Source organism: Salvelinus sp. IW2-2015, linkage group LG21 (genome assembly GCF_002910315.2).
Source record: "Salvelinus sp. IW2-2015 linkage group LG21, ASM291031v2, whole genome shotgun sequence".
NCBI classification, from domain to species: Eukaryota; Metazoa; Chordata; class Actinopteri; order Salmoniformes; family Salmonidae; genus Salvelinus; species Salvelinus sp. IW2-2015.
The window spans coordinates 853,714-868,846 of record NC_036861.1 but is presented as its reverse complement, the minus strand read 5'-3'; the positions used below and the strand labels follow the sequence as shown (position 1 = coordinate 868,846).

The window sequence follows — 15,133 nt, the reverse complement described above, 5'->3', positions numbered from 1 at the left end:
GAATAATGTTCTGCTCTACAGTACGTCACTACACTGACCTATGAGTCATCACTTCCTCAGAATGGAAATGTGTCATGTGGCAGGAGACCAGAACTCACTATGGTCTGATGTCTCATCCTCCTAGTCATGGATGATGTACCCTGTCTGTCTGACACCCCTCTCCAGCCTCTAGAGCAGGGGTGGGCAATTCCAGTCCTTGAGGGCCTGATTGGTGTCACAGTTTGGCCCAGCCCCAGCTAACACCTGATTCCAATAATCACCTAATCATGATCTTCAGTTTAGAATGCAATTTGATTAATCAGCTGTGTTTGCTAGGGATGTAGAAAAAGTGTGACGCCAATCAGGCCCTCGAGGACTGGAGTTGCCCACCCCTGCTCTAGAGGAATATTAGTATTTTGACCAGTGGTTGACAACGTGTGGCATGTAAGGAAATGACTATGTGTCTGCGTTTATATTCAGTCTGCTTCAGCCTTTACCCAGGCTGCTTTGAGTTAACCTACCAGGATAGGGGTCAGAGGTCAACCTGATGTATCCTCGGTGATTGGCACTTTGAGACCCGTGGTTTCCATGGTGATTGGCACGTTGAGATCTGTGTTTACCATGGTTTCTCACATCTGGGATTTCCCCCCATCCTGTGTGTTTCAGCGTTGGGATGACGTCATGATTGGCCTGTGAAGGAGGATCAGATCAGTGATTGGCAGATTGCACAGCGATCTGAAAACAAGGCTTCAGCATCAGCACCTCCACCTRGGTATTCTTTAAGGAATACCTAGGATAGGATAAAGTAATCCTTCTAACCCCCCCCCCCCCTTAAAAGAGTTAGATGCACTATTGTAAAGTGGTTGTTCCACTGGATATCATAAGGTGAATGCACCAATTTGTAAGTCGCTCTGGATAAGAGCGTTTGCTAAATGACTTAAATGTAAATGTAAATATAATGGGACCTAATGACTGGAACATGGGGTATAAACTAGATTGGGACAGGCAGCAAGGCTCCTACATGTTACTGTTATGGATTTATGACCCTCTGTCAATGGATAAATTGGCTGCTGGTTGAGAGCACATATATACCTACCTGGGCCCTTATTCACAAAGCGTCTCAGAGTGCTGATCTAGGATCAGGTCCCCTCTGTCCATGTAATGTTACTCATTATGAGCTAAAACACTAAACTGATCCTAGATCGGCACTCCTACTCTGAGACGCTTTGTGGATACGGGCCAGGGTCACTTTACTTCCTAGTGTGTTCCTACGTAGGTTCAGGATCGTAACTAAAACAACGTTGATGTGTTCACAAGGAGAGAAATAACTGTCTATGAGACATTTTTCTTGCAATCTACCTTTACAAGTTCTTCAGCCAATTCTTAAAATATTAGCTTCTTGTACATCTCTCTTTATTTAGACTTAGTATTTTCTTAAGAAGCAGTCTCTTGGCTGTATTGGTGAAGATCAAAGTAGGTCTTTGTAGTAATTAAAATAAAATACACTTTTTGGCTTGGGTGTCTTATGGCTTGGGTGTAAAAGCTGTTAAGAAGCCTTTTGGACCTAGACTTGGCGCTCCGGTAGCAGAGAGAACAGTCTATGACTAGGGTGGCTGGAGTCTTTGACAATTTTTAGGGCCTTCCTCTGACACCGGCCTGGCATAGAGGTTCTGGATGGCAGGAAGCTTGGCCCCAGTGATGTACTGGGTCATACGCACTACTCTCGGGGGCCGAGCAGTTGCCATACCAGGCAGTGATGCAACCAGTCAGAATACTCTCGATGGTGCAGCTGTAGAACCCTTTGAGTCTCCTGAGGGGGAATAGGTTTTGTCGTGCCCTCTTCACGACTGTCTTAGTGTGTTTGGACCATGATAGTTTGTTGGTGATGTGGACACCAAGGAACTTGAAGCTCTCAACCTGCTCCACTACAGCCCCGTTGATGAGAATGGGCGTGTGCTCGGTCCTYCTTTTCCTGTAGGCCACAATCATCTCCTTTGTCTTGATCACGTTGAGGGATAGATTGTTGTCTTGGCACCACACGGCCAGGTCTCTGACCTCCTCCCTATAGGCTGTCTCATTGTTGTCGGTGATCAGGCGTACCACTGTTGTGTCATTGGCAAACTTGATGATGGTGTTGGAGTCGTGGCTGGCCATGCAGTCATGAGTGAACAGGGAGTACAGGAGGGGACTGAGCACGCACCCCTGAGGGGCCCCTGTGTTGAGGATCAGCGTGGCGGATGTGTTGTTACCTACCCAAACTACCTGGGGGCGGCCCTGTCAGGAAGTCCAGGATCCAGTTGCAGAGGGAGGTGTTTAGCCCCAGGGTCCTTAGCTTAGTGATGAGCTTTGAGGGCGCTATGGTGTTGAACGCTGAGCTTTAGTCAATGAATAGCATCCTCACATAGGTATTCCTTTGTCCAGGTGTGACAGGCCAGTGTGGAATGCAATAGAGATTGCATCATCTGTGGATCTGTTGGGGCGGTATGCAAATTGGAATGGGTCTAGTGTTTCTGGGATAATGGTGTTGATGTGAGCCATGACCAGCCTTTCAAAGCACTTCATGGCTACAGACGTGAGTGCTATGGGCCGGTAGTCATTTAGGCAGGTTACCTTAGTGTTCTTGGGCACATGAACTATGGTGTTCTGCTTGAAACTGGTTGGTATTGCAGACTCAGTCAGGGAAAGGTTGAAAATGTCAGTGAAGACTCTTGCCAGTTGGTCAGCGCATGCTCGGAGTACACGTCCAGGTAATTCGTCTGGCACTGCGGCCTTGTGGATGTTGACCTGTTTAAAGGTCTTACTCACATCGGCTACGGAGAGCTTGATCACACAGTCGTCCGGAACAGCTGATGCTCTCATGCATGTTTCAGTGTTACTTGCCTCGAAGCGAGCATAGAAGTAATTTAGCTCGTCTGGTAGGCTCGTGTCACTGGGCAGCTCGTAGCCCTGCCACATCCGACGAGCGTCAGAGCCGGTGTAGTATGATTTAATCTTAGTCCTTTATTGACACTTTKCCTGCTTGATGGTTCGTCGAAGGACATAGCGGTATTTCTTATAAGCTTCCGTGGTTAGAGTCCCGCTCCTTGAAAGCGGCAGCGCTACCCTTTAGCTCAGTGCAGATATTGCCTGTAATCCATGGCTTCTGGTTGGGGTATGTACGTACGGTCACTGTGGGGACGATGTCATCGATGCACTTATTGATGAAGCCAGTGACTGATGTGGCATACTCCTCAATGCCATGGGAAAAATCCCAGAACATATTCCAGTCTGTGCTAGCAAAACAGTCCTGTAGCTTACCATCTGCTTCATCTGACCACTTTCTTATTGACCGAGTCACTGGTGCTTCCTGCTTTAGTTTTTACATGTAAGCAGGAATCAGGAGGATAGAATTATGGTCAGATTTTCCAAATGGAAGGCGAGGGAGATTTTTGTACGCGTCTCTGTGTGTGGAGTAAAGGTGGTCAAGAGGTTTTTCCCTCTGGTTGCACATTTAACATGCTGGTAGAAATKAGGTCAAACGGATTTAAGTTTCCCTGCATTAAAGTCCCCGGGCCACTAGGAGCGCCGGGTCTGGATGATCATTTTCCTGTTTGCTTGTGGCCGTATACGGATCATTGAGTGTGGTCTTAGTGCCAGCATCGGTTTGTGGTGGTAAATAGACAGCTACGAAGAATATAGATGAAAACTCTCTTGGTAAATAGGCGAGCAAATCCTTGAGACTTCCTTAGATTTCGTGCACCAGCTGTTGTTTACAAATATACTTAAAACCTCACCCCTTTTCTTACCAGAGGCCGCTGTTCTATCCTGCTGAAAAAGCGTAAAACCCGCCAGCTGTATGTTATTCATGTCGTCATAATAGCCACGACTCAGTGAAACATAAGATATTACAGTTTTTAATGTCCCGTTGGTAGGATCTTATTTTCCAATGATTGCACGTTGGCCAATAGAACAGATGGCAGTTGGGGGTTTACTCGCTCACCTACGAATTCCCAGAAGGCAGACCGACCTCCGCCTCCTTTTTCTCCGTCTTTTCTTTTTTCTCTGTCTTTTCTTCACACAAATGACAGGGATTTGGGCCTGCTGCCGAGAAAGCAGTATATCCTTTGCGTCGGACATGTTAAAGAAAAAAGCTTCTTCCAGTTCGAGGTTAGTAATCGCAGTTCTGATGTCCAGAAGTTATTTTCCGGTCATAAGAGATGGTAGCAGCAACATTATGTACAAAATAAGTAAAAAAATAAGTTACAAACAACTTTTGAAAAAAAWATATATATACTGTATATATTTCACCTTTATTTAACCAGGTAGGCTAGTTGAGAACAAGTTCTCATTTGCAACTGCGACCTGGCCAAGATAAAGCAAAGCAGTTCGACACATACAACAACACAGAGTTACACATGGAACAAAAAAACATACAGTCAATAATACAGTAGAAAAAGTATATTTACAGTATGTGCAAATGAGGTAGGATTAGGGAGGTAAGGCAATAAATAGGCCATGGTGGCGAAGTAATTACAATATAGCAATTAAACACTGGAATGGTAGATGTGCAGAACATGAATGTGCAAGTAGAGATACTTGGGTGCAAAGGAGCATGATAAATAAATAAATACAGTATGGGGATGAGGTAGTTGGATGGGATATTTACAGATGAGCTATGTACAGGTGCAGTGATCTGTGAGCTGCTCTGACAGCTGGTGCTTAAAGCTAGTGAGGGAGATATGAGTCTCCAGCTTCAGTGATTTTTGCAGTTCGTTCCAGTCAATGTCTCTTATCGATGGCGGATATGATATCGTTTAGGACCTTGAGCGTGGCTGAGGTGCACCCATGACCAGCTCTGAAACCAGATTGCATAGCGAAGAAGGTAAGGTGGGATTCAAAATGGTCGGTAATCTGTTTGTTAACTTGGCTTTCGAAGACCTTAGAAAGGCAGGGTAGGATAGATATAGGTCTGTAGCAGTTTGGATCTAGAGTGTCTCCCCCTTGGAAGAGGGGGATGACCGCGGGCAGCTTTCCAATCTTTGGGAATCTCAGACGATACGAAAGAGAGGTTGAACAGGCTAGTAATAGGGGTTGTAACAATTTCGGCAGATAATTTTAGAAAGAGAGGGTTCAGATTGTCTAGCCCAGCTGATTTGTAGGGGTCCAAATTTTTCAGCTCTTTCAGAACATCAGCTATCTGGATTTGGATGAAGGAGAAATGGGGAAGGCTTTGGCGAGTTGCTGTGGGGGTGGATGGCTGTTGATCAGGGTAGGGGTAGCCAGGTGGAAAGCATGGCCAGCTGTAGAAAAATGCTTATTGAAATTCTCAATTATAGTGGATTTATCGGTGATGACAGTGTTTCCTAGCCTCAGTGCAGCTGGGAGGAGGTGCTCTTATTCTCAATTGACTTTACAGTGTCCCAGAACTTTTTTGAGTTTGTGCAACAGGATGCAAATTTCTGCATGAAAAAACTAGCCTTAGCTTAGCTATAAATGATTAAAATAGCACAGTTGGTTAGGAGCACGTAAAATATCAGCCATCCTCTCCTGCATCATTCTACAGGTGTGCAAGTAAGTGCATGTGTAAACACTGATACCCTGCTAACAGCCAGTAAGAGAACTGAATATCTGGTGGTTTCCTCTTTTCTGTCTTCCTCCCGGCAGCGGCACTACTTATTTGTTCTCTTCTGACGAGGACCTGGATGTTTGTCTAACCCAGCCTTTTTTAAATGACCTGTTAATGGTGGGTCACGACGTGTCAGAGTAAATGTATAATTATTTCATTCATTACTGGAACTGATTTTGCCAAATGCAACTGCACTCTCTGTTCAGTGCGCTCTCTGCTTAGCAGCTGTGTCTCTGCTCAATTTGCCAGCTGCGCGAGTGGGAGGGAGATGCCTTGTGCTTTGTTTACGAGATCTTTTTTCTGCAGTTTTATTGAAGATCACTCCGCGACTCACACGCTGCAGGGTTGTGGTTCAGCAGCAGATGATGCGCTGTCAGCCACTGACTTGCCATTCTCACTCGCTTGGTTTCATACAAACTTTGAGAAATAACGAGATGCGCCCACAATGTGTTTTGTGCAGGGAAGTGCTTAGTAATGAGTAGCTCAAAACGAACAAATGAAAACGACACGTCCTGATCAAACATTCACAGCATGACGGTAAACCCAGGTAGTTATTTCAGAACACCTACAAAAGTGGTTATGAACAACATCAATTGCCCAAAGTTTAATTATTGCCTTAGCAAGTTTATCCGAACTTAAATTATCATCAAAGGGCATCCGTGCAGTCACTCCACGTTTGTTGAAGTCAGTTCAATTGACGCAACCCGTTTGGCAGCAAAGGCTTCTCAAAGGATAAATAGGAACATAATTACAACAACTAAGGAGATGAAGGATCCGATTGAAGAAACAGTATTTCACTGAACAGACTTCTCTCGTGGATAAGAGGACTCTAACCTCTGTSTTTAGAATCACAATCTAATTCTGTGGTTAAAATATATCTGCAGAAACATCAGTCTCATTTGAGCTCTGGTTTGAGGATCAGGAGAATGATGGGAATACGGTGCAAGGTGATACGTAGGTGTACACGGGTGTGGGTGGGTTCATACTTCACCTTTCTTCAGGGTATTGAATACTACGAAGCTCAATTTACAATTTCTGACAGGGTATAACGTTACGGCTCCACTTTTTTTGTCGGGGCACAGTGCTTCGACAGTGGAAAAGTAAGTCAGCTAGCGTTGCCCGAGGTAAAGACAGTTTCAGGTTGGATATTCGCCTGTAGTTTTCCTTACGTCCACCAACAGCAGTTAGGGACCGTCAACATAGTGACAAATCAAATTTAAAAAATTTCAATAGCTCTTTAACCATTACTCCTAACACTTTTAAAACTGGTTGTAGCTAACGCGATGGCATAGACACACATTGCACACCCTTTAGTTTGTCCATTTTCATCTCACATGGTTTTACATGCATTTTTCAAAATGTAAAATATCAATAGCTCCGTGGTCATGTGATCTAGTGACTTCAAACAAGGTTCAGAATGTCCACTCAGTGCCCCTACACATTGCACACCCTTTAGTTTGTCCATTTTTATCTCACATCGTTTTACATACATTTTTCCAAATGTAAAATTTCAATAGCTCCTTGGTCATGTGACCTAATGTCCGCTGACTACCCTTCTATATTACACACTCTTGTTTGTGTACTGTAAAATCACACGGTGTAACGTGCATTTTTCATAGTTTCAAATTTGCAATAGCTCCTTAGTCTTGTCAATTACACACCTAAGAAGCATGCAGTGGATATACACCCATATTGCATAACCTCTGGTCATGTGTCTTCTATATTGTTGCACATTAATATTAGTTTGACAATTAGGGGGTTCAGTCCAGTGTTGTGTTTACCCTTATCTTTAATATTTATCTACATTAATTGGTAGTTCTAAGTACTTATTTTCCCAGTTTTTTTTATTTTTCCACAGTATTTAAAAGCGGAACACAATAGGAGAGAGACAGATAATATCTCCTTTCGTCGTTAATATCAACCATAAAGGAAAATTGCAAAGTACGATAGTCATGCTATTAATTGTCCAAAGCAGGGATGAAGAGTGAGCTAGTGAGGTAGACTGCAGTGGGTTTGCTGGTCAATACATATACTTAACATGTAACCACAGTAATGGTGGCCAGTAAATCAATGAATAAAAATGTAATATTGACAAATTAAACAGAAATTGTAGACCTTTAATCTTTTCCAACATGTCAACAGACACTTAACTTCAATTAAGTATGAAACATTTCACAGTGTTTACTTTTTCTTTATCCCTGGTTGATGTACATTCAGAGCCTCTTCAGTGTGGATGGGGTATAGCATACATTTTCAACAACAAAGACTGCACTTTCAGTTTGTGTTCTTTACTCTGTTGAACTCGTTTGTCTTCATTCCTAGTTACAGCACATGGAACCACCCTTGGCATGCAAAACATTCAATCAAAACAAAACAAAGCGTAACACGTTATAAATAATATCAAATATCAATACAGTATGACGAATGACGAATTAGCCATCCATTGTGTTATATCATAAATTGTCTTACATGCCGTCACTGTTGTCAAAAGATTATAAACATGTTAAATAAAGTTACTAACCCAGTCAGTCTTTGGGCCACATCCAGGTTCTTTATCGCATAAAAATAAAGAATTTACATTTACATTTGAATGAAATGTCATTACATACCAGACATTTTTAGTAAATCCTCAGCCATTTCTTTTCGCAGTTGCTCCATGTGGTTTTGAAGGTTCCATATCAATTTGGGAGGGGATGTTGGGGAAGTTCTGTGCAACTTCCTTGGCCATCTACACCAAAAAATAAAATACAGTTTTTGACCTAATTGTCACATAACAGCTAACCATTCATTATTGAAAATATAACTATCAAACCTGCATTACAAAGACCCAACAGCTGAAGGTGTCCTGCTGCATGGTGTGAGTTATTTCCCCTCCTTTCCACTTTATGTCCGCCCAGTTGTCTTTTCCATGGCAGTATCTTCTCAATTTGAAGTATTCTCTGTTTTATGTAAACATAATGGAATTATGATTAGTTATAGGCAAATAAATACACAAGCCAAATTTGTATGCTGTTTTCCTTATTACTATAATCTAGTAGTAATTTATTAGTAGAGGTAATTTCCTTTATGCCCCATTATACACACAGAATAAATTATAGGCACTGAACCATTTAGAGGAGAATAATAAAAGTAGCATATAGGATCCAACCCTATCACAGAGTGAATAAATGTAGAGCGTTTGTAGATTTTAAGAAAAAAATATTAAGTGACAGTTTCATCAGTACGTGCTTAAAGAAAGTCATATCACAAAGATCACAGATGACAGTGCTGTCACGCCCTGGCCATAGAGAGGCTTTTATTCTCTATTTTGGTTAGGCCAGGGTGTGACTAGGGTGGGCATTCTAGTTTCTTAATTTCTATGTTTTCTATTTCTTTGTGTTTGGCCGGGTGTGGTTCTCAATCAGAGGCAGCTGTCTATCGTTGTCTCTGATTGAGAACCATACTTAGGTAGCTCTTTTTTCCACCTGTCTTTGTGGGAAGTTTACTTTGTTTAGGGCACATTGCCTTTAGCTTCACGGTTTGTTTTTGTAGTGTTTATTGTTTTGTTCGGTGTCATTTTTATTAAATAATACTTTGTTTACTCTCCCTAACTAATTCAACTAGGAATACAAAATGCTGCTCACATTTCCACATGTTTATTAGCTTTGGAAAGCTAATTAATGTCTAAAGCGTGAAAATAAGACCTGTGCAATATTGTGGCCAATTTTTCCAACATCATGACAATTATTTGGAGTCTGTGGCTCAAGTGGTTTGAAAGCTATTGAGTTTTGAAAGCGCGAATATCCGTCGAATATCCTTCTTGAAACTGTCTTTACCTTGGTCTAGCGTTGTTGTCATTTTCTAACAGGTGATGATAAGCAGATATAAGGGAGTACTATCGCTCATAGCAGTAAATGTGAGTTTCTCTTTCAAACAATCCCCTTGTACACAGCTAATAGCTAGCTAACGTTAGCCAAAGCAAGTTAGTTAGCTACTGTACTTAGTGCAACCCTAAGTAACAGTACAGATGAAAATGAAAAATTATCAGACCTACTGTGTATCTTACTGTAGAAATTACTGTTGAAAAAAAGTATAGGTTGGAACTGTTGCTATTAAAATACAAGTAATAATTTCTATTCTGGAATGAACAGATTGAAGCAAGATACTTTTTGAGGCAAACACACTCACATAGTTCTGGGTTGCTCATCTACAGTACAGTAGGAAGCGTTCTCCTGCCTGGCTGAGAAAGCAGATGTTCTGATCCAGTTTGGCACCACATACCTATGCTAGTCAGGTTTCTCAACTCTGGCATTCTTAAAAAACAAGTACAGAAACAGACTCAATGCTGAGCATGACCTTAAGGTTGCACTGTCAAAAACTGAGCCCAGAATAGACATTCTTGATGAAAACTTCAACCAGCCACACACCTCTCATTAGGTGTGTGTGTGTGTGTGAGTGTGTGTGAGTGTGTGTGTGTGTGTGTGTGTGTGTGGTGTTGTGGTGCGTAGTGTGAAAGAAAATCGTGTGTGGGTGTGTGTGTGGTGTGGTGTGTGTGTTGTGTGTGTGCGGAATGTGGTGTGTGTGCGTGCTTTTGTTCTTGTGTTCGTTTGAGCAGTGTGTGTGCTCACTGTGATATGATCAATTTATTCCAGTTCAGAATGAAAATGATTTATTGTATTTTAACACCAACCATTCCAACCTAGACAGATATGTAAGAGTGTTTTTAATGGGGAAAAATAAACATGAATCGCTATTTAGATGGGTATTTAATTTCATTGTCATTTGTTTTTGTCTATGTTGCATTTGTTTTAAACGTAAGTTCAATGAAATGTACCGATATGTACCTATAGTTGCATGTTTTCATGAACTTGGGTCCCAGGAAAACACAGAATGTCTCATTTGGGTCCCAGGCTGAAAAAGTTTAAGAATCCCTGGTCTAACCACATGGAGCAGAGCGCCTTGTCCTACTCCCTGTATTGCAATGCTTGGAAAGTGTTACATGGAGGGAGGGAGAGAGAGAGAGAGAGAGAGAGGGAGCGAGATAATCCTTTCCTCATTCATTGGAGAAGAGAGGTTTTGGCACAGGGACTGTATGGAAGCTCGGCAGTGTTTTTTTTATATATGGATCTTGTTTTAAGCCTTTGATGACACTGTTTAGAATCTGAAATATCTAATAAGTCAGGCATTCTGTTTAAAGCTGTGCCAGTGGGTTCAGTATAATGTGGTGGGAGAGAGAAAGGCAGCTGAAAACAGGCTGGGGGGGGGGGGGACTTTCTACCATTGACATTAAATAACATCAGAGATGTGAGGCTGGCTGCTCAGAGGCAGTAATGGTATTTGATGTGGCGCTATAGAGAATATCAGAGAAGTCTTATGTCACACTGTCACGAGAATGTTGCTATCTCAATGGTTGAACTCAACTATCACTCAAGCTTTGACCAATTCCCAGAGGTTGTAAGGCTCTGGTTAATGAAGAATTAGACAAAGTCTCAGTCTGCAATAGATCAATACTTTATTCAGAGAGCGCTCTGTCTTCAAAATGAGAACACAATCTTTTTATAGTACACACACACACAAAATAACTCACATCAGTAGAAACTCCATCTCTCTTTAGGTGGGCTGTATTTTTCCAAAGTTCACATACATTGTTTATCACTCTTCTGCAACATGTTTCATCATCTTCTGCAAGCCTAGCCATTTCTAACAGTTTTTCTCCTCCCTAGGGTGGGGAGGCCTCTTTCCAGTTATTAGTTTCACCGTTATCACAAGTCGACAGTTCAGTTTTCCTTGAATGTCTCAACTATACCCTGCTCATATTTGCGAAATAGTAACAATGGCCTAGTCTTTAAAAAGTCTAGTCACACTCATTATTGGATTATGACTCTAACACATTTCATACAATTATATGGTTTCAGGGTGGAATACTTTAGTCATTATCTTAAACATACAAATTATTCTATCACACACCTGAAAGAACTCTAACTCATGGAATGATTTTAGAGTTCAACGTTACAGTCCAAGTGTGATGAATCCTGTTGAGTCTAGTGGCTGTTCTCTGAAGCTTGGGAAGCCACATGGGTGGGATTCTGCACCTTGCCCAMCGCAGGTCCCTGTTCATCCTGTCTGACAAGTAGAAAGGTAGAGGAGGTGAGGCTCTCAGTTAGCTGACAGTGATGGATGTCTGTAGGYTCTGTGATGCTGTGATACTGGGTTACCGGTATCAAAAATGTATACACTCACTACTGTAAGTCGCTCTGGATAGGAGCGTCTGCTAAATGACAAAAAAATGTAATAAATACATGTAAACTTAGATTGGACCATTTGCTGAATCATTCTGAATAATGCAGGGTTTTAAAATAATTCAATGTTTATGTCTTTAGGATGGATGACATTCAGCTGTGTAAGGAAATCACTCGCCTCAAGAAGGAGCTCCAGAAACTGGTGTCCATACCAGGTATAATGCATGTTTACATTGTGTGCCCAACTATTATTTATTTATTATTATTATTTATTTTTTTATATTGTTTTCTTCGCTTTAGTTAGGGCAATGAGTATGAGAATAGTGTTTTGGATGGAGAGGTCAACTACTGAAAGGTCTTGAACTGCAGACTAAGGTGCAGTGGAGTGTAGAGGGTTAAATTCCAGACATACTGTAAAACTTGCCGTCAATGGMAGTAAAGATTGCCTCTGATTGGACAGACAATCTCTTCCTGACCTCTGTCCAACACCACACCCTCTACAGGTTCAGAGTACACACAGAATCAGGAAGTGGCGTTGTGTCATAAGCATAAACACTTCTCGACAAACAATACCTATCTTTCATAGTCAGCTGGGACCATGTGGGGCCTTTCTCACGCAGGGTAAATTAATTTGTGCTTACTGAAACTGACATTGTCTTTGTATCCTGTGATATGTGTAAATTGTTGTGGATTTTCTGATTTCAGATTTTTCATGGGTTGTAAGTGCTGTAAAATAATGATTAAGGCTGGATTCAATCCGTATCGCTGAAGTTCAGCGCTCTAGAGCAATTTAAAGGTAAAGGTAATTTCCTATTGAGCCATATGCAGCGTTTACCGTGAATGCAGTCTCATCTAACACGGGAACATTACCTTTAAATTTCTATCACCCTGTAGCGCAGCTCTTCAGCACTACAGACTGAAACCAGTCGTAAGTGTGATCATTAAATCCTTCACCAAGCACAAAATGTATGTCATGTGTCAATAATGATTACAATGTGTTATCTTCAACTTGGGGAATGAGACACTGTGTAATCATACGTTATCATGACCAAACTGATCAAACTCATCACATCTTTCTGTTCCAGACAATGACAAGTCCAACGAGGAYAGACAGAAAGAGGAGGATCTTCTCCAGCAGATCCACAAGCTGGTGGAGACCAGAGATTTCCTTGTTGACGATGTGGAGTTTGAGAGGCTAAGGCAAGTGTGACCGACTGGGGTTCAAAACCAGGTGTCATGCTGACCAGAACACTGTTAGCGACAGTATGTCGTCAGGTCTCAGACCAGGTCCTCACRGGAGCGTGGTTCTGAACCACCTATGTTACAGAACTCTGTTCCGTCTGTCTTGTCCCTCCCCCTTATTGGTTTGGTCTTCAGTGACATCCTGTCAGAAATACAAATATAATACGAGGTAATAATKGATTGTTTTTGAGGCACGTGAAGACACCCAGGGAGAAAAGGGCATGAGGATATGGAGTCTTAGTCATCGCTAGCAGGAACAGACAGAAATGKAGCGTTTCAAGTTCCACTCATCCATCTTTCTCTCCTCTACAGGGAAAGGGAGGAGGACAAAGAAATGGCTGATTTCCTCCAGTCCAAGTTCCCCAGAAACTCCAAGAAGAAAGGTGTGTGTGTGTGTGTGTGTGTGTGTGTGTGTGTGTGTGTGTGTGGTTGTGTGGTGTGTGTATTGCCGTGTGCATGTGTGTGTGTGTGTGTGTGTTGGTGTGGTGTGTGTGCTTCGTGTGATAGTGCGCACTGTGGTGTGCTAGAGTGGTTTTACACTGGTGTGTGGGTACAGTAGGAGTTATTATTTTCCATCAAATGCTTAACTTCTAATGTTCTGCAACGTTTTCAAGATATTTTCGCTTTTGATGATCAGAATAGTCAGTGACCTTAGATTTGATGGACGATTTTTTGGACAGTTTGGGCGCCTCTTTCTTGTTAAATTCATTCTTCCCTACTGTAAGCATTTCTTTTTGGAAACTATGGACTTTCACCCACAAATGCATACATCTTTGGAACTGGCTCACGCACCGAGGGCAACATTCTGATTTCATCAGTGTGTATTCACCTCATATCAGACGTGTGTGTGCATGCATGGTCATGCTACTGCTACCTTCTGTTGTTGGGGGAGTCTGAATGTGTGGTGTCATTATGTCTGATCCTACTTACTAGCATATACCAGTGCTTCCCACCACTTTGGTACATCCCAATATCCTCTGACTGACTCCACCTCCTCTTCCCCAGGTCAGATTCCAGCCAGACGGCTAACGTCCAGGGCCCAGCAGACCTCCGTCTTTCACCAAGACAGGCCTGTCCCTGCTGAAGGAGTGCTGTGGCTTCACCTGCTCCATCATGTAGGCCGGGCCCTCAGGGGCTCTACCATGGAGCCAAAATAGAACCCTTGTCATCACAGTTTTCAGCTTTCCAACCGGTAACACTTGAAGTACGAGACAGAAACGCCACAGTGATGAATGTTCAAGATAGTTTGGAGATGTCGCCAGGATAAATTGGTGGTGTTTTTTCTCCAGTCTATGCTGCATCCCGTCGTGGGTGGTGTTTCTTCTTCACTCTTGTCTCTCTCTCCTGTTCTATACGTGTCCACTCCTCCTCTCTCTCTCTCTCTCTCTCTCTCTCTCTCTCTCTCTCTCTCTCTTCTCTCTCGGTCCTCTGTTTCTGTCTTGGTCTGGCTGTTCTCTGTCTCTGTCTCTGTCTCTGTCTCTGTCTCTGTCTCTGTCTCTGTCTCTATCTATCTATCTCTCTATCTATCTATCTCTCCATCATTAGGGCTCCAGTCCTATCTGCACTTCTAGTTGGGTTCTATACCCAGTGTCCCCTCTCCGCATCAGGCTCATCCCCCATGAGGCTGTGCAATGATCTTCCGTCGTCTGTATCAGACTATTCTCATTCATCATTGTCAGAGTCCCTCCTACTGCCTCTCCCAGCCTCTCAGTGGTGTCACCAATGCTCTCAGAGCAGTTCATTCTGGACTATCTCACTGGCTTTGGTACCTTTATACCTAGAACCTGTCCCTTCATGGAGATTGGATGTAAACGTAATTTGCATRAGTCAGATATTGCTATCAAATGACGCTGCTACCAGTGACAGATGTTACATATTGCTGCCCCGGTATAGATGATGATTTATGATGCATGAGACTAAACCCAACAGTGAAGATGTACTGTACAGTATTCTCTAAKTGGAACATCATACATACATCTCTTTAAGCCCTGTTTAGCCTCCCTAACTCTTTTACATTTCAAATGACTGTAGTTGCCTTTGAACAGACTTCCCACTGGCTCACTAATTCATAGTCAGCTTTAATTGATGG

The 15,133-nt window shown here is 42.5% G+C and overlaps 1 protein-coding gene across 1 annotated transcript in view; it reads left to right on the top strand.

The window, feature by feature from the left end:
- LOC139022718 (bMERB domain-containing protein 1-like) overlaps positions 1 to 14,247 on the top strand; it is a 33,658-nt gene extending 19,411 nt beyond the window's left edge. The window contains 5 exon segments of the mRNA XM_070433785.1: positions 11,944 to 12,017; positions 12,888 to 13,002; positions 13,357 to 13,427; positions 14,050 to 14,095; positions 14,097 to 14,247. Coding sequence (XP_070289886.1) covers positions 11,944 to 12,017; positions 12,888 to 13,002; positions 13,357 to 13,427; positions 14,050 to 14,095; positions 14,097 to 14,163 — 373 coding nt within the window. The 3' untranslated portion in view covers positions 14,164 to 14,247.
- Positions 14,248 to 15,133: the final 886 nt, after the last annotated feature.